The following is a 21,080-nucleotide window of genomic DNA, read 5'->3' as shown; positions in this document are numbered from 1 at the left end:
GACAGGGGCGTGATCTGATAAAGTGATTGTGCCAATTTTAGAAGATTTTACTAGATGTAAGGCTCGAGATTGTACTAGAAAGTAATCAATGCGATGATAAGAGTTGTGTGGTGACGAGAAAAATGTGTAATCTTTCGATGTGGGGTAGAAGCTTCGCCAGGGGTCTATTAGTTGTAGAGAGTTTAGCTTATTTAGGAGTTTTTGTCTCGATTTTTGAGGAATGGAAGAGGAACCACTAGAGGTGTCTAGGTTAGGTTGTAGAGTCAGGTTTAGGTCCCCTCCCACAATTAATAAACCTTCCTTAAAAAGCTGTAGAGTGTCCAATGTTTTGAGAATCCATTGTGTCTGGTTTATATTTGGGGCGTATAAATTTGCTAAGGTTATTTTTGTGTTTGCTAATAGCCCTTTTATAAAAACAAATCTGCCTTCCGAATCAGTCAGACTATCCTCTAGTGTGAATGGGAGACCTTTTTTAAGCGCTATACTTACTCCCCTAGAGGCGGAGGAGGAACAGCTGTTGTACCAAGTTGGGAAAGGGGAGAAAGACATATTAGGGGTTCTTCCCATTTTAAAGTGAGTTTCTTGCAAGAAGGCTATTTGTGTAGATTGTTTTTTTAACAGTGTTAGTATCTGACTGCGTTTTGCAGGGGAATTTAAACCTTTCACATTAAAGGACGCTACCGTGACCGTACCCGCGTCAGTTCGATTAGTTGCCATCCACTCCTTCCCCAGAATCCCCCGTCACACCATAGAGCCTGAGAAAAAAATAAAACATGGTAGTTAACAAACTATATACAAAATACAGCTCGCTTATCGCAGGGGGGGGGGGGTACAAGAACCCAGACATAAGCGAGAGAAGGTCCAAGTGGCGACCTCTACAACTTGTCTTAAAAGGCAAGAGAAAAGAGAAAAAATATTTGAACATAGCAGTGTAGCTATTATCAAAGTACCGAACAAACAATAGTATTAAGGGACAGAAACATAATACAATTAACAATATGGAGTTTTTCTCCAAGTCCAGAGAAATTACAAAAATTCTATCGACTCCAGACAATGTGAACAGATGAGAAAAAACATTGGCAACAGGAGAAAAAGAATCATAAGGAGAACTTGGTTTGATGAAAGATAAGAAAAAAGACTCAGGAGTCAGGTCATAAATTTCGCCCCTTTCAAGGAGAAGAGAAAATCAAACCAGCATAACCGGTCTGCTTCATGTTGGGAGAACTTTAGGGGCAGTTTTCTTCGGTTTAGGAGAAACGTGTTTCTTTTTAACTGACCATTCTTGTAGTTTTGTCAGTTTAGGGAAATTCCATCCTGTGTCAACTGGCATCCAGGAGGGGATGTCTATCGGCGAAATGTCAAGAGTCGACCAGGCTTCATCAAGGTCTGACGGGGATCGTATTGTGATCTGGCGGTTGCCCACCGTGATGGCCAGACCGAAGGGGTAGAGCCACCTATACATCAGGCCGCGTGACCTCAGTTCGGATAGGAGTGGTTTGAGAATTCTCCGTTTAGCCAGAGTGGATGGGGCGAGATCCTGAAAGAGTTGTAAATGAGCACCCTCATATAAGAGATTGTCTTTTTCCCTAGCGCCAGTTAGGACCGCTGTGGTATCCACAAAGCTCAGTAGGCCGCAGATGATGTCTCTTGGCGGTTCTCCCTGTTTAGGCCTGGGTTTGAGGGCGCGATGAACTCTCTCAATGACAATGGATTCCGCTCTTTCTTTCCCTAGGAGGTCAGAGAAAATTTCCCTGGTGACCTTATCCAGTGATTCCCGAGCAAAGGATTCAGGAACGCCTCTCAGCCTGATGTTTTTTCTTCTGCTGCGGTTTTCCTGGTCCTCCGCAGCTAGGAGGGCAGTGTTAAGTTGGTGCTGTTGTTGTAGGAGTTGGTCACGTAGGGACAAGATGGCATCAGTCGCTTCCATGTTGGCGGATTCTAGGGTTTCCACTCTCTGGCCCATATGCTGTAGATCTGCACGCAACCCAGAAATTTCTTCCAAAAGTGGCTGCATGGTTTGTGCAAGTAGTTTTTTCATGAAGGCTCTAGAGATTGGGGCTGAGTCCTCCAAAGTGGATTCGCAGTCAGAGCCCTCCCCACTGGAATCTGAGTCTTCCAAGACATCTGAAGAGATAGCTCTCTTATATGATTTTTTTGAGGGAGTCTGCGGCATCATTTCAATTCTTTCTACAGTATTTCCATCCCTACTAGAATCAGTCTAGTATACTTTGTGGGTTTTTTCCTTTGGCTGGAGATTGGTTGGTGTTTGGATCCTGAGTCCCTACTGATCAATTAACAGAACTCCAAACAGTACAAAGCTTAGGAGCGTGGAGCACACAACTCCTGTCTGAGGCCAGCAGGAGGGCAAAGCAGGATACAGGCCCAAATCTTCAGACACCTGCCCTTGGCAAACTATATAGATGAAATGGCTATCTCAAAAAAGGGGAGCCACACCCATTTGTACAAAGTACAAGAAACTACAGCCAAACCAAGAAATGAGCCAGAGCATAAGTTAGTATATATGAAATGTGTAGTCAGTTCACAGATAAAACTCAATAAAAAACAAAACAAAATGAGCATATACCCTGTAGTAAGGAAATAGTAATGTACATGGAAATAACACAATATACTTAGTTAATTTTTTATTAAAATAAGTGTAAAATCCATCCCACCACGACAAGGTGTGCCCAACTGGGCGGCCCTATCCTGTCTCTAGTATATAAAAAAATCACCTTGTCTCACAGTGTGATACTATTTTGTTAAGTTTTGTGACAGCTGTGTTGAAATAACAAACATGCGTAATACACATTGACAAATGGAATAAAGCTTATGAAGCATTGTCATTTCAGTCCTTTCTACAGTATTTCTGTCCCAATGAGAATCTGTCTGAAAATGTAAACTTTCAGTGTTTTTTCATCTTTGGCTGGCATTTTAAATCTATGTTCCCACTACGAGCAATTGGTGTGTATTTTTGCTGTGTAAAAAATGTGTTGTCTTACAGTTCTAGCAAAGTGGATGGGATTTATAGAAATCTCATGCTCAATGTGCAACTGACCTGTGGTGCATATTTCAAAATTCGCAGCATATCAATTTCCTCTTGCGGGTACGCTGAGTTTCCTGTGCTGATTTTCCTCATAGACATGCATTAGATGAGAAAAATCCGCAGGTAAATAAAACAGACTTTCATTTTAGTGCTTTTCCGCTTTGGAAACGAGAAAAACACTTGTAATCCGCATCTAAGTATATCAAAGCCAAACAACAGGAAGTATCAGAAATAAAGCCGCTTTATTTAAAACATGACACACCAAAAGAGACAAAAAATGCAGCAATAAAAACGCATGTTAAGAAAATGCACATATCCCAATTTAAAGAGTAGGTGCAGAAATTCTGCAAAAAAAAAAAAAATCACCAAAAGCGCATTGGGTTAACGTAGCCTAATTGTCTGCAGATTGGTGGGGGTTTGGGTCATATGCACTATTCATGGGTCCATTTAGCGATTGTTGGGGGTCTCGAGACTTCACTGATCTGCAGGCAATTAAAATGCTTGCCAAAGAAGAAACAATATAGTGAAAGTTTAGTGACTCCTCAGGAAAAATATAAAGCAGTGAATGTAATAAAATAAAATCATACCTTCTTACTAGAGATAAGCGAATTTGCTTTGGTCCCTGCTTATTCGGCAAGCTATAGCGTTCCCTGCAGAGGGAACCCGGATACCTGGAGCACTCCGACGTCACCGCTGTTCGGCTCCACAGCCGCATGTGTTTTGGCTGGGCGATAGTCACGGCACTTGCATGGAGAGCCCAACACACAGGCTCTCCATGCATGTGATCCAACAGCGAAACAGCCGAGAGACATGCAGCTACGGAGCCGTACAGCTGTGATGCCGGAGCGCTCCATGTATCCGGGTTCCCACTGCAGCTTATTCGGTAAGCGCTATATCTTGCCGAATAAGCAGGGACCCGATCTAGTTAGCTTATCTCTACTTCTTACATCCTGCATCACTTTATCACTGTTGTTTCGGTGGTCCCACTTTCTCTCAAAAATATCCTAAAGAACACTTTCTTTAGTATTATCTATACAATATAAAAAAGCTATTTAATGAAGTATCACTGAGCTGTACTGCTCTTGATTCGGTCAGATTGGTCAAGGTAGTTGAGGTGCACACAAGTTTTGGTGGGAAAAGATCCTAGTTTTGTTGGATGTTCAGATCCCTGACACATATTGCTGTATTCTCTGTATTACTCTGGAACATTCTACATAGTTCAATAGTTTAAGTTGGCAGGGCGACCGAGAACTCTTGAGTATCCTAGTGGAGGAGGTAACCAAGTGTTTGGGATTGCATGGTGTCTTTTGACATGGGGTCTTCTGTCTCATTACTGACTGTAATGTGTAAATAATAAATCTCTCTTACATTGCAGGAGGGCCTTTATTAAGATGAGTGCTACACCTGAAGCATTTTTGGCTCTGCGCTCTCATTTTGTCCGGTCTCACGCTTTGCTGTGTATAAGCCATTGGATCCTTGGCATTGGAGATCGCCACCTGAGCAATTTCATGGTCAATATGGAGACTGGAGGAATGATTGGCATTGATTTTGGTCACGCCTTTGGCACAGCAACTCAGGTAACTCCAGTACAGTGATTACAGACTTTTATTGAGGGGTATTTCATGTGAATTTGAGCCAAATCCAACTAGGGGGGAATTGTCCTGAAGGTAAATGCAGATGTGTTAGAGCAGTTTATAATTTCAGTGCAAAGTTTTGTGATAACACAGGATCCCCACGCTCTCCTCACATCTTTTATCAATGTTCCCCATAAAACAACAGTTCTATATAACATTTTCAATTATATTTTTGTGCTCTTCCTCTTATACGTCCTCATCATCTCTGAATACTTTAGTGTTATCATTCCTGTTATAAAGTGTTCCTACATCTCCTAAGGGGTATAATACCTAGTTTATTTATTTTAAAAAAGATTATTTTGAGTACCTGACAAATAGCACGAAGCAGATATCTAAGGAAAGATGCTCCAGAAAGATTGTTTATTCCAGAATACAAACAGTAACTAAGCGTAGAAAGCTGACATGTTTCTTTAAAAGGCAAAATCCACTCTGCTGTGTGTTTAGAAATATTATGAGTGCTTTAAAAGTCAATATCTAGTTACAAACCCTTGATTTGTGTACTTATTTTTTGGAAGTGCACTGCCATCTTGTGGATGGCATGGCTTCTCATTGATCCGTCTGCACCACGCATGCCTCTAATTCGCATACACAGGGAGACTGGAAGCGTTCTGGTCCTGGGGACATACTGTTACTTAATCAGAATATTTTTTTTCCTGCAGATCCTCACCTTCACTATCTATTTTATATTAAAGAAAAACATCCAAGCCTGCCTATGTTTTGCCAAAACCTATATCAAATCTGCTAAAAACATATGGGAAAGGTTGAACTTTTTGTCCATATTTCCAAAAAGTATGTTTGGTGTAAATTCCAAACCAGAACAACACCACACCCACAGAGAAGTATGGTGACGCAACATTGTGCTTTGGGACTATTTTTCAGTAGCTGAAACTGGGGAGTTATGAACATTTCAAAATATAAATCAATTTTGCAAGAAAACCTTCAGGCCCCAGCTGAAAAGAAGTTCCAACTTTCAGCATGACAAGGACCCAAAGCATACCTCTAAATCAGGGGTCCCCAACCTGTAGCTCAGGAGCCACATGTGGCTCATGGTCCCATGAATTGTGGCTCGCGGCTGTCTGCCAGCTTGGTGCATTAGCTCCAGATTTAGTAAACTGGTATGAAAAGCACATCTCAAAATGGTGAACTTTGTGAGTAGCCCTGCAGAGAAGTGCAGACCTGGGTGCACATCTACTGGTCTTGGGGGTTTAGAGATAATATAAGTATGCTACGCTGGAGACAGGATGATACTACCTGTTAGAGGAGCTGGTTGAAGCTGGATGTGACTGTGTTGGGAGTGTGTGATGGGAGAATACTGAATGGGGGTGTGGTGGGAACCCCTGGATCTTGGTATACTGCTTCGGGGTGTAGAAAAGCTTTGGTTATCATTATACCTGTAATGGGGGCTTTGGTTGGCACTACTGTGAGGTGGGACAGGAGCTGGACGTGGCTCTTGACCCTCTTGCAGAGCTGAATGTGGCTCTTGAGGTCAGAAAGGTTGGTGACCACTGCTCTAAATCATAGGTGGGGATCCTCAGGCCGCAAATGATTGCTTTTTCTGCAGCCCCCAAGGGTAGATTCTCAGGGACTGTAGTGTTCAGGCAGGCAGCTGCGTTTTGACGGCCTTCAGCCTTATAATTTCTTCCTGCTCTGCGAACATGTGCACTCAGCGTTCACTACTGAACATTGCGGCAAGAGCAATGGATGATTACGTCCTCTTGATGGCCTCCCAGGACATACTTTATGGGCAGTTTCCGTACTCCCATCCCACAGAAGAAGAAAGCGGTGGCAGCCTCATGTCTCCTGTGATGCATATAGGGCAGCCCTGGCATCTCCTGTGATGTATATTCCGCAGCCATTGTCTTCTGTGATGTATATACCGCAGCCCTGTGTCTCCTGGGATGTATATACCGCAGCCCTGTGTCTCCTGGGATGTATATACCGCAGCCCCGTATCTCCTGTGAGGTATACACCACAGCCCAATGTTTTGTTTCCTGTGATGTATATACTGCAGCCCTACGTCCCCTGTGTCTCCCATGATGTGGTTATACTGCAGCCCCGTATCTCAGGTGATAAATATACCGCACCCTTCGCATCTCCTGTCATATACCACAGCCGCATGTCTCTTGTGATTTATATACCACAGCCCCATGTCTCACGTGATGTGTATATACCGCAGCTTTTTGTCTCCCGTGATGTATGTACAGCAGCCCCATGTCTCCTTTCTTGTATATATTTCAGCACCTATGTGATGTGTATACAACAGTCTCAGTGACTACTGTGATATTTATATTCCAGCCCCATTTTTTTATGTGATGTGAATAGATAGCAGTCTTGCTGTGTCTTATGTGATGTATATACAGCAGTCTTGGTGTATCTTATGTAATGTATACTGCAGATCTCACACTGCTTAAGTTCAATAAATGTATCGTGAGCTGTGATAAATTTCCCCCTGCGAGGAGACCTGCATTGTAATATACATCTGTGTTCGGTACAACTTTATTGTGAGTTCTTTACAAAACTTATCACAAAGAGTCACCTGCGCTATAGATAGACACAAATCTGGAAAAGCAGTTACGAGTAACAACATTACCATCACCACCTAACATAACAGCCACACCAAAGAGAAGCAGCTCCAGGCATCACATTAGGGATGAGTTCATTCAATGTTTGGCCAAATATAGCAGGGTAATTTTCAAGTTGATAATTTTGATCGGCCCCCAAAGGATGTTCTAAATATCCAAATGGCCCTTGGCAGAAAAAAAGGTTCCCAACCCCTGATCCAAGTCAACAAAATAATTGCTTCACCAGAAAATCAAAGTTTTGGAATGGCCCAGCCAGAGCCGAGACCTGCATCCAATTGAAAATATGTAAGTTGTCCTAAAGATGACATTAATGAGGACAAAAGTTCTGAAATGATTCTTCATGATGTGATGGTTTTTTTACATGAAATATTCTGGCATTTTAATAAGGATGTGTAGACTTTTATATATGTTCTTATTTTTGTTCTTTATATTCACAAATTGTCAATGGGAAAAAAGATCCCCTATTAAAGACCTCACATTAAACATAGCTTTTAATTCTTATACCTAAATAACATGGTGATCAAATGTATTAAAAAACGCATAGTACTGGACAAGAAAAATATTCAGTAGACATATCTTATTATTGGCTTTAAAGTGCTTGTGCTTGCATTTAAAAACCGGTTATTCAGTTTTTAACCATATTCTAAGTACTATGAATAATGTACAGATCTTTTTTTACCCTAATATTAATTGTAACTGGTACTCTATTAGTTCCAAGTTATTAAATCTATTATTAAACATGTCTTAGTCGTATAATTACTAAAGCTAGTTTGTTATTTGTCTTGTTACTCAGATCTTTCTGCAGTTCCCCCCATGAGTTGGAATTTGTTGGTTGTGAAATATTAATGTTTTCTAATTCTTTCGCCTTTCCTTAAGTTTTTACCTGTGCCTGAACTGATGCCTTTCCGTCTGACGCGTCAGATAATAAACCTGATGCTGCCTCTGAAAGAAACTGGCTTATTTGACTCTGTGATGGTACATGCTTTGCGGGCCTATCGAGCAAACCCTGACCTGCTCATTAGTACAATGGATGTGTTTGTAAAGGAGCCGTCACTGGACTGGAAGGTAATGCTAGATGTCCATTTTATTGCTACCAGTGTGACTTTTATTAAAATAAAATTTAACCCCTTCAAGTTGCAGCCCTTTTTAGTTTTTTGTGTTTGTTTTTCTCTACCCTTTTCTCCAGAGCCATAACTTTTTGTTTTTTTCCATCAATATGGCCATGTGATGGCTTCTCGTTTGCGGGAAAAGTTTTACTTTTGAACGACCCCATTGGTTTTACCATAAAAAAATCCAAGTGCTGTGAAATTGCAAAAAAAAAAGTGCAATTCCACAACTGTTGAATTTTTTTTTTTTTTACCATGTTCATCAAATGCTAAAACTGACCTGCCATTCTGATTCTCCAGGTCATTATGAGTTCATAGACACAAAACATGTATACATTGTTTTTTATTTAAATGGTGAAAAAAAATCCAAAGTTTGTTAAAAAAAAAATGCGTAATTTTCCAAGACCCGTAGCATCTTCCATTTTTTTATGATCTGGGGCTGGGTGAGGACTTCTTTTTTGCATGCCGAGCTGACGTTTTCATTGATACCATTTTGGTGTGTATACGATCTTTTGATCGCCCATTATTGCATTTGAATGCAATGTTGCGGTGACCAAAAACGTAATTCTGGCGTTTTGACTTTTTTTTTTCGCTACGCCGATTACCGATCTGATTAATACTTTTTATATCTTGATAGATCGGGCGATTCTGAACGCGGCAAGACCAAATATGTTTATTTTTTATTTTATTTTGAATGGGGCGAATGGGGGGGTGTGATTTGAAGTTTTATACATATATTCTTATATATTTTTGAAAGCTTTTTTTTTTTTTTTTTTACTTTTTGCATGCTTCAATAGTCTCCATGGCAGAATAGAAGCTGCAGTTGTCTGGAACAGCTGACATGTGCCGGGAAAGATGTGGGCAAAGGGAGAGACACGACATGCGCACTACATGTGTGGCGCATGTTGTGAATGGGGTTAATCTCTCACCTAGAAGTAATTATTTGAGAGAAATTTAATTTTATTTCCTCAGCAAAATATCACATTTCTTGTATGGATGCCCACATAGTGATGCATTTAGGAAAAACGTTTTGACAATATTAAATGTACAATGTGAGCATATGTAAAAGATATTTCTAAAGCCTCATACAACCATTCTTGTCTGTGATCCTAGAGGCAACTAGGTTTCATTTTGTGTGTAAACTTCATGCTATGTTCACACGTTGCGTTTGTTTGGTAAGGTTTTTTTATGCAAATTAAAAGCTGCTTTTTATAGTGTCAGCAAAAACTGAGATTTCAGACATCGCTGGCTTTTTCTGCCTGGCTGATATGGAAAACTGGTGCATTTTTGTTCAGCATGTCCATTCTTTCAGCATATTTGCATACATATTTCACCATCGAGAGCAATGAGGAAGTGCAAAATGCTGCAATAAAAACAACCATGTGTCCTCGGTGAAAGAAACTAAAATATTAAACATGTGCTGTAGACAAATGACACATAATCCACAGCAAAACCTGGTTTGTGAGCAGCCTCTTTATTGCCAAGAGAGCAGATTTTGCCTGCAGAAAAAAACGCTGCATGTGAACATAGCCAACGTGTTTTCACTTCAAACAAATGTCAGCCAACCTGTGCATTCATCTGATATTTCGTGATTGCCACTTTGGTCTGTTCCCGAACATAAATAAATAATATAGCGGTCATGTAGTATTGGTTCTTCTATGCTAAGCTTTACTAACAGCACAATGTCTTTGAAGTCAAGTGGAAAACTGCAATTCTGAGGATGTAAAAGTTATACAAACTGCAGCAAGCCATAAATAAATCATGGGTATTACATATTTCAATATTGAAAAAAGAAAACCACCAGCATAAATATATAAAGTTCCACTTGCATAATGTATGGGTCTGATCGCCACACTAAAAGGATCTCGGGTGCTCTCCAAGTGACCAAAACATCAGCCAGAAAGCATTGATACTGAGATGTGGTCTGTGGTCCCCAACTGCAGAACCACTCCTTTATTGAGTGTCTTGATAATTGCCAATAATTTCCATCTGTTGTCTATTCCATTTGCACAAAAGCATGTGAAATTGATTGTCAAACAGTGTTGCTTCCTAAGTGGACAGTTTGATTTCACAGAAATTTGATTTACTTGGAGTTACCGTATATACTTGAGTATAAGCCGACCCCCCCAATTTTGACACAAAAAACTGGGAAAACTTAATGACTCGAATATAAGCCTAGGGTGGGAAATGCAGCAGCTACCAGTAAATGTCAAAAGTAAAAATAGATACCAATAAAAGTAAAATTAATTGAGACATCAGTAGGTTAAGTGTTATTGAATATCCATATTGAATCAGGAGCCCCATATAATGCTCCATAAAGTTCATTATGGCCCCATAAGATGCTCCATAGACATATTTGCCCAATATAATGCTGCACAAATGCTGATTATGGCCCCATAAGATGCTCCATAAAGATATTTGCCCCATATAGTGCTGCACAAACATTATGGCCCCATATAGTGCTGCACAAACGTTATCGCCCCTTATAGTGCTGCACAAACGTTATGGCCCCTTATAGTGCTGCACAAACGTTATGGCCCCTTATAGTGCTGCACAAACGTTATGGCCCCTTATAGTGCTGCACAAACGTTATGGCCCCTTATAGTGCTGCACAAACATTATGGCCCCTTATAGTGCTGCACAAACGTTATGGCCCCTTATAGTGCTGCACAAACGTTATGGCCCCATATAGTGCTGCACAAACGTTATGGCCCCATATAGTGCTGCACAAACGTTATGGCCACATACAGTGCTGCACAAACGTTATGGCCCCATATAGTGCTGCACAAACGTTATGGCCCCATACAGTGCTGCACAAACGTTATGGCCCCTTATAGTGCTGCACAAACGTTATGGCCCCATAGATGCTCCATACAGACGCTTGCTCCATTTGCTGTGAATAAAAAAAAAACACATACTCACCTCTCCGTCGCTCAGGCCCCGGCGCTTTCAATATTCACATGCTGATCGTTCCGGCGCCGCTCCATCTTCAGCATTGGTGTTCAGGCTGAGGGCACGCACTAACCACGTCACCACACCCTCTGACCTGAGCGCCACTGCTGAAGACGGAGTGGCGCCAAAATGAGAAGCAGGTGACTATCGTGCAGCACTCCCCTCCCCGTAATACTTACCTGCTCCTGGCGCTGTGCAGTCCCTGCTTCCCCGGTGCTGCAGCTTCTTTCTGTAGTGAGCGGTCACCGTTACTGCTCATTACAGTAATGAATATGCGGCTCCACCTCTATGGGAGGTGGTGCCGCATATTCATTACTGTAATGAGCGGTACCATGTGACAGCTCAGTACAGGAGGAAGCTGCCGGCGCCGGGAAGCCAGGGACCGCGCCAGGAGTAGGTGAGTATAATTAGACAGCCCCCGCTCCCCCTCCCCTGCCGACCCCTGGGTATGACTCGAGTATAAGCCGAGAGGGGGACTTTCAGCCCAAAAAAGTGGGGTGAAAATCTCGGCTTATACTCGAGTATATAAGGTATATTCTGTTGTTTAAGTGTTCCCTTTATTTTTTTGAGCAGTGTATATTATCAGGGAAATCTGCTTCCTTTTCCTTCTGGATGGATCTTTCAGGCTATGTGCACACGTTCAGGTTTTTTCGTGGTAAAAACACTATAAAAACTCATTAAAATGCATACATTATGCATCCTATCATTCAGAATGCATTCTGCATGTTTTGTGCACATGATGCGTTTTTTTTCCGCGAAAAAAATGTATCGCGGTAAAAAAAGCAGCATGTTCATTAATTTTGCGGATTTTCTGCGTTTTTCCCGCTGATCTATGCATTTGGGAAAAAATGCACAAAAAACGTATGAAAAAACGCAAAAAAAGCATGTGGATTTCTGGCAGAAATGTCCGGTTTTTGTCAGGGAAATTTCTGCAAGAAATCCTGACGTGTGCACATACGCTCACTCTCCATTCGTGGGTAAAGTTTGTGTTCAGTAAAGACAGATTATCCCATTACTGAGATAGGCGATGACAGCGGGTGCTTTTCAAATTCTTTGGCACAGAGAGTGAGATGAGGAAAGGAAGAACTAGAGGCAGAAAATGACAGTCTGCTGCAAGTTTTGAAATTGCAGTTACAGTTCTCCATTGAACTTTATGAGCACCAGCTATCATCTATCTCCGTAATAGAAAAATAGAGGCTGATGGACACCCAGATATGTGGCATGTTTTGAAGATTTAGATAAAGAAGAGATTTCCCGATCTCAAACAAGGCAATCTCCCCTAGCACTAATGGAGGATTACTATGAGGGGATGAAATCCTTTTAATTGAGAATTTTAATAATGAATGACCAGTGGTGGAGGAGAAAATGGATTTCTCTAGTAAGATTCAATACTGTGCAAAGGTTTGAGGCCGGTGTGGAAAAAAATGCTGAATTCTTCCAAAAACTGTGTTAAAGTGGGGGGTGTAGTTTGACTGAAGACCTTGGCAGATGTGCTGCAGAGGAGCTCTGTCTCCCTTAAAAAAAAAAAAAAAAAAAAAGCAATTTTTAAGCAACTACAAATGGATTATCTGGGCACAAATTGTGCTGAAGACCATCAAGAACATATCAGGATCATATTAAAGAGGAGAACATTCCAAACCAGAAAAAAAAAACCACGCTTTTGTGTACTTACAAAACAAGCAGCGAGGGCTGCAGGCGCAGCCACCGCAACTGTGACAGCAACCGTATCGGATGAACAGTGGAACCTAGCTGCTCCATTTAAAAATAACTTCTTATCCGAGATTTCTGAAATTGAGAGTGATGGGGACCAAGGGAGGAAGGAAGTCGAGCTCTTCTGGTTCAAAAATTCAAGAATTCACAGACAGAGATTGGGTGATTTGGCTCCTGCCCAGCTTGAACGGGCTCCATTCACTCATAATTGCAACAGCAGATCGCACATCCCACATTGAATACCCAGCAAGACCCGGGGGAGCAGCATGAATCTGACACCAGAAAATGGTGAGTTTATAAAGGGGATACATAGCACAGACTAACTGACTTGCCAATCCCAGGAAATTGTAGCAGCAGACTGTCTTGATCCAGACAGAATGGAGGAGCGGAAGGTCTGCTGTGGCTCCTGTGGTTTATATGTTAATTAGGTCGAATTCAGCATGGAGCAGGACAGAATCCCTCTTAATTACGAGAAGGAACAGAAATATAATGGAGATTTAACCATCAGGAAGGACGAGTTTTACACAGGATCACTTGGAAAAAGGGACTGACTCACTGTCAATCACAGGAGTTTGCGATGGGATCTGGTCATAAGTCAGATTTTGCAGGGAAGTGTGTGGTCAGATGTGGCTCCCGATACAACAATGACAGCTGCAGCATAGAGGAACAGGAGTGATAAACCATTTACTTATTACCTACAAAGAAGTTTTATGTCTGCGAAGGAAGTAAATTATTATTAACATATACATGAGTCTGCTAATTCAGAAGAATCTATCCCTCCCCTGACAATAGTCTATTTCTTTTAATGGCTTTGAGTCAGTTGATGAAGAGGTACAGGAGGCTGATGGACACCCAGATATGGCATGTATTGAAGATATAGCTAATGAAAGAAGAGATTTCCCGATCTCAAGGGAATCCCCCTAGCGCTAATGGAGGATTGCTATGAGGAGATGAAATCGGGTGATTTTGTAAAAAATTAGATTGCACAGGAAGGAGATTGTGGTCCTTCGGATTTATCACTGTACTCTAGTGACCCTATTGACATTTATAATCATAACAATAGCATCAGGGGATCTAATGTTTGAGTCGCGCAACATGAAGATCAGCACTATAAGAATAACTATCTAAGTGATGTTTCACATCTTTCCCAAATTATTATAAACATTTACATCACATACTGCATTGAACTACTGTACCCAATTTATTATTCCCATAGTCCTATATTTAACAATGGCTAGAGTCACTCCGACATAGAGTATAAACACATTTCCAAATGGTAGGTACCAAGAGAAAAAAATGAAGTGAAGGAGAAAGTACGAATTAAAACAATTTATTCAGAACTTCCGGATTATTTGCTGTACCGCAGGACTGTGATGTGCCTTCCCTGGTATTTGGAGGTTTCCGTCCCCCCTGTGTTTTGTCTAATTTTATACTATGTGTAATACACTTTTTTAGAACAAGTTCTGAATAAATTTATTGTTTTAATTCGTCCTTTCTCCTTCACTTCATTTTTTTCTCTTGGTACCTACCATTTGGAAGTGTGTTTACACCCAATTTATTATGTATTGCTGGACACTGACTCCACGACTCCTACTCCACAGCCCTGGTTTTTAGGCTGACTTGTTATTTATGCTCTAGTCTATGTAGCTTTTTCCCCTTCCTCCCATCTACCTATGATTCTCTATTTCTACCCTATTAAAGTTCAATTTTCCTGTTCTTCCCCTTTAATTTTCCCCAACTTTCCTTATGTGTGACATAAAACCCTTTTGTGTGTACTATTACCCTTTTCCTAAAAAGCGAAGACAAATAATTTGTTGAAAAATTGTGTGCAAGTGTACCTATAAGAATTAAAAAATAATTAGAATTGAGAGTCCTCAGTGGTTGATACTACAGGGTGGGCCATTTATATGGATACACCTAAATAAAATGGGAATGGTTGGTAATGTCAACTTCCTGTTTGTGGCACATTAGTATATGGGAGAGGAAAAACTTTTCAAGATGGGTAGTGACCATGGCGGCTATTTTGAAGTCGACCATTTTGGATTCAACTTTATTTTTTTTTCAATGGCAAGAGGGTCATGTGACGCATCAAACTTATTGAGAATTTCACAAGAAAAACAATGGGGTGCTTGATTTTAACGTAACTTTATTTCTATGAGTTATTTACAAGTTTAAGACCACTTATAAAATGTGTTCAAAGTGCTGCCCATTATTTTGGATTGTCAATGCAACCCTCTTCTCCCACTCTTGACACACTGATAGCAACACTGCAGAAGAAAGCTAGCACAAGCTTTCAGTAACCGTTGTTTCAGATGCTACACATCTCGTATCTTCGCAGCATAGACAATTGCCTTACCTAGAGGAGTTAGAGAGAAACTGTCAGTAGCCCTTATTGTAAGGGTACGAAATGTCAGCCTAGTGAAAATTGGGGCGACTCATGGAAAGCAATTCCAAGAAGATCACTGGGCTACCCAAACTGGCTGATTCGTAAGCGACCATATCTTCTGTTCTGTAAATTTGCTTAATCTCCTTCACCCAGAACAGTCAGCAAGAGGTAATGTCATATTTCTCTAGGTATAGTCATTCTAGGAGTAAGAAGTAAATGGAGACTACCGCACCAAGTCATGTTAATGGACCCGTAGGCATAACAAACAGATCCCCTAAGCCATCTAGGACAAAGGCGCATAGTTTTAGAAATACTCTCTGCTGCCATTTTTATGTCTGGTATGAATTACTTTGCATTACAGAATTTCTAAAAATATTTGTTGAAAATATAAACCTGCCTATTATATGCTCACTAATATTAAATTGGTCTGTAGATTTTTGAGGCAAAACAACTGAAGAAGGGAGGAGACTGGGTAAAAGGCATAAATACTTCTTCTGAGGACTGGTACCCTGCACAGAAGGTCAATTGTGCCAAACGAAAGTTAGCTGGTGCAAATCCTGCAGCAATCATGTGGTAAGTATTAATAAGATGCATCATCTATAATTTTTGTAGCTCAAAACACATGAACGTGAACAAAACTAAACCATCTTCTGTTTCACTACAGTTTGTGATACAATTTCTGAGCCAAATCCAGGAGTAGATTCTAAGGGAATGGGAATTAGAAGGGGAGAACCTAAAGTAAATCCAATGTTACTGCTCAGACAGTCTTCAGTGCTAAATGGAGGTTATATATACAATTAGTTTATTTTGCTCACAAACTTCATATGTAGAAAAGGCATACAAACAGAAAAAGACACTTATTGCGCCAATCTTGCCAACCCTGAGTTTTGGCATGGTCTCCTCTGGGGCAAACTGGTCATGCCTAATCTCAGTTACCAAAAATAAGATTTATCCCTCACCTGCCAATATAACATGAACTACACAACATTGTTATTCACAAATCACTATAACATCATTACTAGCATTTAACAAAAGACGGTCACCTCTGTTAAGTATGTATATAGGGGAGCAGCAAGGATGAAAGAAAACATAAAATGTTTTATATGAAGGTAATATACTACAAATAGCACATACCACTAAAATTTTAGACCACCACCAAAAAAATATGATCTGTGTACTACAAATTGCTAAGTGCTCAGGAGAAAAATAGTAGAATCAATAGAAAAAAACTCTGGCACACAATGGAAGTCAATGCAATTTTCTTGTGAATTTATTAGGAAATAACAGCGTTCCAAATCATGTTAAATCCGTTTAGAAGAGAAATATGTAACACCGCATACGGAGGAAAAAAATATTCTATGCATCAATTCACAGGTAACATTTCATTTCAACGTCCGCATCACGGACCTCGCACGGTTGGACTTTTACTACGGATTCATGTACAGGTTTTCTTGAGAAAGGCTCATAGGCCGAAACGTTGAAATGAAATGTTACCTGTGAATTGATGCATAGAATATTTTTTTCCTCCGTATGCGGTGTTACATATTTCTTTTCTAAACGGATTTAACATGATTTGGAACGCTGTTATTTCCTAATAAATTCACAAGAAAATTGCATTGACTTCCATTGTACTACAAATTGCTCTCATAGAGCTCATTAAATGACCCAGATCCCCTGATAAATATTATGATTTTATCACCAAGGATTATAAAATATGACCATATGTACACAATGCAATAAATGTACAGGATATAGTTCAATGTTTCAAAATCTATTTCAATTGAAAAAAGAAAAAAATCCTAACTAGAGAGAAATATAAAATATTTATAAAGATCAAAAGTATTAAAAATGATTAAATATGTGAGAGGAAAAACGTAAGGCAACAAATTAGAAAAGAGCAGATCTATTCATGAGAAGCGATCCAGCATCCAGGTCAGTGGTTCTCGGCAGCCAGATGGGGAGGCTCACAAAAGTCCACGTGTCCACGTTCAGGATTGCATCAGGATTTGGTCAGGATTTTTCATCAGTATTTGGAAGCCAAAACCAGGAGTGGAACAATTAGAGGAAAAGTATAATAGAAACATATGCTCCACTTTTGCATTTATCACCCACTCCTGGTTTTGGCTTACAAATACTGATGAAAAATCCTGACCAAATCCTGATGCAATCCTGAACGTGGACACATACCCTTACATTCCGGCATCTGCGGCACAGCTTTTGATTAGCCCGGGCTTGTGTGACTTAATTTGTGCATCCTGTCGCACATATGATGTTGCGCCAGCCCTGACAGATCAAATGCCATGCCAGAAAGTAAAAGATATGCAGGCCTCCTATCTGGCACCACTAAATAATACATATATTTGGTATCGCCGCATTCAGAATCGCCCGATCTATCAATCAAAACGCCAGAATTACGTTTCTATGGTCACCATAACATTGCAATAAAATGTAGCAGCAGGCGATCAAAATATTTTTGGGCTTTTGTGTGAAATTATGTCCTATTTGCCTTTTTTCCGTTGAACGTGTAAATGCAATAATTTTCTGGGAGACATACTGTATATACTCGAGTGTAAGTCTAGCCGAGTATAAGCCAAGGCACCTCATTTTGCCACAAAAAACTGGGTAAACTTATTGACTTGAGTATAAGCCAGATATGCATTGTCCCCTGTCCTGCTATGCATGGCTCTCTATCCCGTCCTTGTATGCATGGCTCCCCGTCCGTGTCCTTGTATGCATGGCTCCTTATTCTCTATCCTTGTATACATGGCTCAACCGCCCCTGTCCTTGTATGCATGTCTGCTTATTCCCTATCCTTGCATGGTTTCTATTACAAAAAAAAGCACATCCTACTTACCACCCTGCACGCCCTCGCTGCATCTCGTTCCGTCGCCAGCAGCTCTTCCTGTCGAGCGATCACGTGGCTCCGCTCATTAAGGTGATGAATATTCACTCTATGCCTATGGGAGTGAAGAGGCATGAATATTCATTACCTTAATGAGCCGTACCACGTGATCGCTGGGCTGGAAGAGCTGTTGGCGTCGGAACGAACGTGATGCAGGGAATGGAAGTAGGATGTGTGCTGGAAAGCCTGCAGCTGTAACTGTGTGTGCCATACGGCTATGTGCACACGATGCGGATTTAGTGCGGATCCGCAGACTATTTTTCTGCGCAGAAACGCTGCAGATCCGCACTGTGATTTACAGTTCAATGTAAATCAATGTGAAAAAAAAAAAGCTGTGCAGATGGTGCGGAAAAATATACGCGGAAACGCTGCGGATTTAAAAGAAGTGCATGTCACTTCTTTTGTGCGGATCTGCATCGTTTCTGAACCCTTCCATTACAGAAATTCGCAGGGGTAAAAACCGCAGAAAATCTGCACAAAATCCGCATCAGTTCCGCATAAAAACCACACAAAATCCGCGGCAAATCTGCACCTGTGGTTTCTGCCAGGAGATGCGGATTTTGTGCAGAAAATTCTGCACCCCATTCCACATCATGTGCACATAGCCTAAGATAAATTAATCTTCATTGCCAGAACAGTGAATATTCATTTCTCTTCAGCAGCAGGCAAAGGCTTTAGCCGCAGCCGCTGGCTCCGGCCTCTGTGATCCGCTGCTCCCCCTCCCCCACCGTCTTTCTGGGACAATGACTTCTGTATAAGCTGAGAGGGGGCATTTTCAGCACAAAAATAAATGTGCTGAAAAACTCGGCTTCTACACAAGAATATACGGTACTTCATTTTCTGGAAGAATTTCAAGGGTGTCAACACTTTTTGACAATGACTATGTTAAGGCAAAATATCTGTACAAAATTATGTGCATAAAAAATCTAATTCCAATTTATTCATTCATCATTAATATTACGACTCATTTGTTTATATTTATTTCTTGTATAGTAACTTAATATACTAAGAACTGGATCTTTTATATATAATTTTATACATACTTTTTTTCTGTATGATGCAGCATCATGTAATTTTAATTGTTTTTATTAATTTATACTTAATGTATTTTTATGAGAAATTAGGCATGATAGTAATAATGTTAGAGATAACTCAAATTTGTAGAATTGCCATTGGAGGAAATAAATATTTAAATTATTTATTTCAGTGAAGAACTGGGTCTTGGACACGCCAAGTGTAATGCGTATAAAAAATTCTGTGACGTTGCTAAAGGAGATAAGACGAATAATGTACGGGCTAGAGAACCTGATGATGGACTTTCTGAGGAGAAGCAAGTAAAATGTCTTATTGATCAGGCTACTGATCCGAATATCCTTGGCAGGGTCTGGAGAGGTTGGGAACCTTGGATATGAAGATGCAGCTTCAGAAAACCAAATCTGCTCTAGATTCAGCAATTTGTTATTGCAGTTTCCTCTACGCTAATTGCCCCATCTTTCCTGGATAAGAGTGTAGTGTAAACATCTTAGGAAACCAATGAAAATAATCATTTCCCAAACTCATCTTTTACAAGCTGTAGGCATGTCTAATTTTAAAGGTGTGTTCACACTGCATCTTTTTCCGCCACTTAAAACAAAGACTATTTTTCAAACAGTGCTTTTTGGTATGTTTTTTTACAATATTATTTGCATGTTGTTGGGACTTTTTTGATGTATACTAATAAATTGAAGAAAACAATTGTGTTTTTTTTGTTTGTTTGTTTTTTTTTTTTTTTTTAGACAAACACTGAAAAGCGCTTGGGCATCTTCTGGGAATTTTTTTTTTCTTTTGACATTCCATTGACTCGCATTGTAATTTATACAGTGTCTCACAAGCAGAAAACACCAGAATAAAAAATCATTTGGTGTCTTTGAAAGACTGAAGTGTTGAAAAGAAGCTCAAAAGTCTGTACATGTAATATGAGCCTCAATTGGTTTTACATGGAAATGGTGGTTTTCACTGTGTTTTCTGTGCGCAAAAAGACGCAGTGTGAATGCACCTTAAGTAATTAACTACAGTTAGGGCCAGAAATATTTGGACAGTGACACAATTTTCGCGAGTTGGGCTCTGCATGCCACCACATTGGATTTGAAATGAAACCTCTACAACAGAATTCAAGTGCAGATTGTAACGTTTAATTTGAAGGGTTGAACAAAAATATCTGATAGAAATTGTAGGAATTGTACACATTTCTTTACAAACACTCCACATTTTAGGAGGTCAAAAGTAATTGGACAAATAAACATAACCCAAACAAAATATTTTTATTTTCAATATTTTGTTGCAAATCCTTTGGAGGCAATCACTGCCTTAAGTCTGGAACCCATGGACATCACCAAACGCTGGGTTTCCTCCTTCTTAATGCTTTGCCAGACCTTTACAGCCGCAGCCTTCAGGTCTTGCTTGTTTGTGGGTCTTTCCGTCTTAAGTCTGGATTTGAGCAAGTGAAATGCATGCTCAATTGGGTTTAGATCTGGAGATTGACTTGGCCATTGCAGAATGTTCCACTTTTTGGCACTCATGAACTCCTGGGTAGCTTTGGCTGTATGCTTGGGGTCATTGTCCATCTGTACTATGAAGCGCCGTCCAATCAACTTTGCAGCATTTGGCTGAATCTGGGCTGAAAGTATATCCCGGTACACTTCAGAATTCATCCGGCTACTCTTGTCTGCTCTTATGTCATCAATAAACACAAGTGACCCAGTGCCATTGAAAGCCATGCATGCCCA

General features: G+C 40.4%; 1 protein-coding gene across 1 annotated transcript in view; it reads left to right on the top strand.

Annotated features, from left to right (window-relative positions):
- PRKDC (protein kinase, DNA-activated, catalytic subunit) overlaps positions 1–20,606 on the top strand; it is a 448,603-nt gene extending 427,997 nt beyond the window's left edge. Inside the window, exons 83-86 of the mRNA XM_069731310.1 lie at positions 4,419–4,620; positions 8,136–8,324; positions 15,847–15,986; positions 19,523–20,606. Of these exons, the coding sequence (XP_069587411.1) occupies positions 4,419–4,620; positions 8,136–8,324; positions 15,847–15,986; positions 19,523–19,727 (736 nt within the window). The 3' untranslated portion in view covers positions 19,728–20,606. The remainder of the gene's footprint in view (positions 1–4,418; positions 4,621–8,135; positions 8,325–15,846; positions 15,987–19,522) is intronic.
- The last annotated feature ends 474 nt before the right edge of the window (positions 20,607–21,080 follow it).

Source organism: Ranitomeya imitator, chromosome 6, assembly GCF_032444005.1.
Source record: "Ranitomeya imitator isolate aRanImi1 chromosome 6, aRanImi1.pri, whole genome shotgun sequence".
In the NCBI taxonomy this organism is placed as follows: Eukaryota; Metazoa; Chordata; class Amphibia; order Anura; family Dendrobatidae; genus Ranitomeya; species Ranitomeya imitator.
This window is presented reverse-complemented; position numbering and strand designations above follow the sequence as displayed.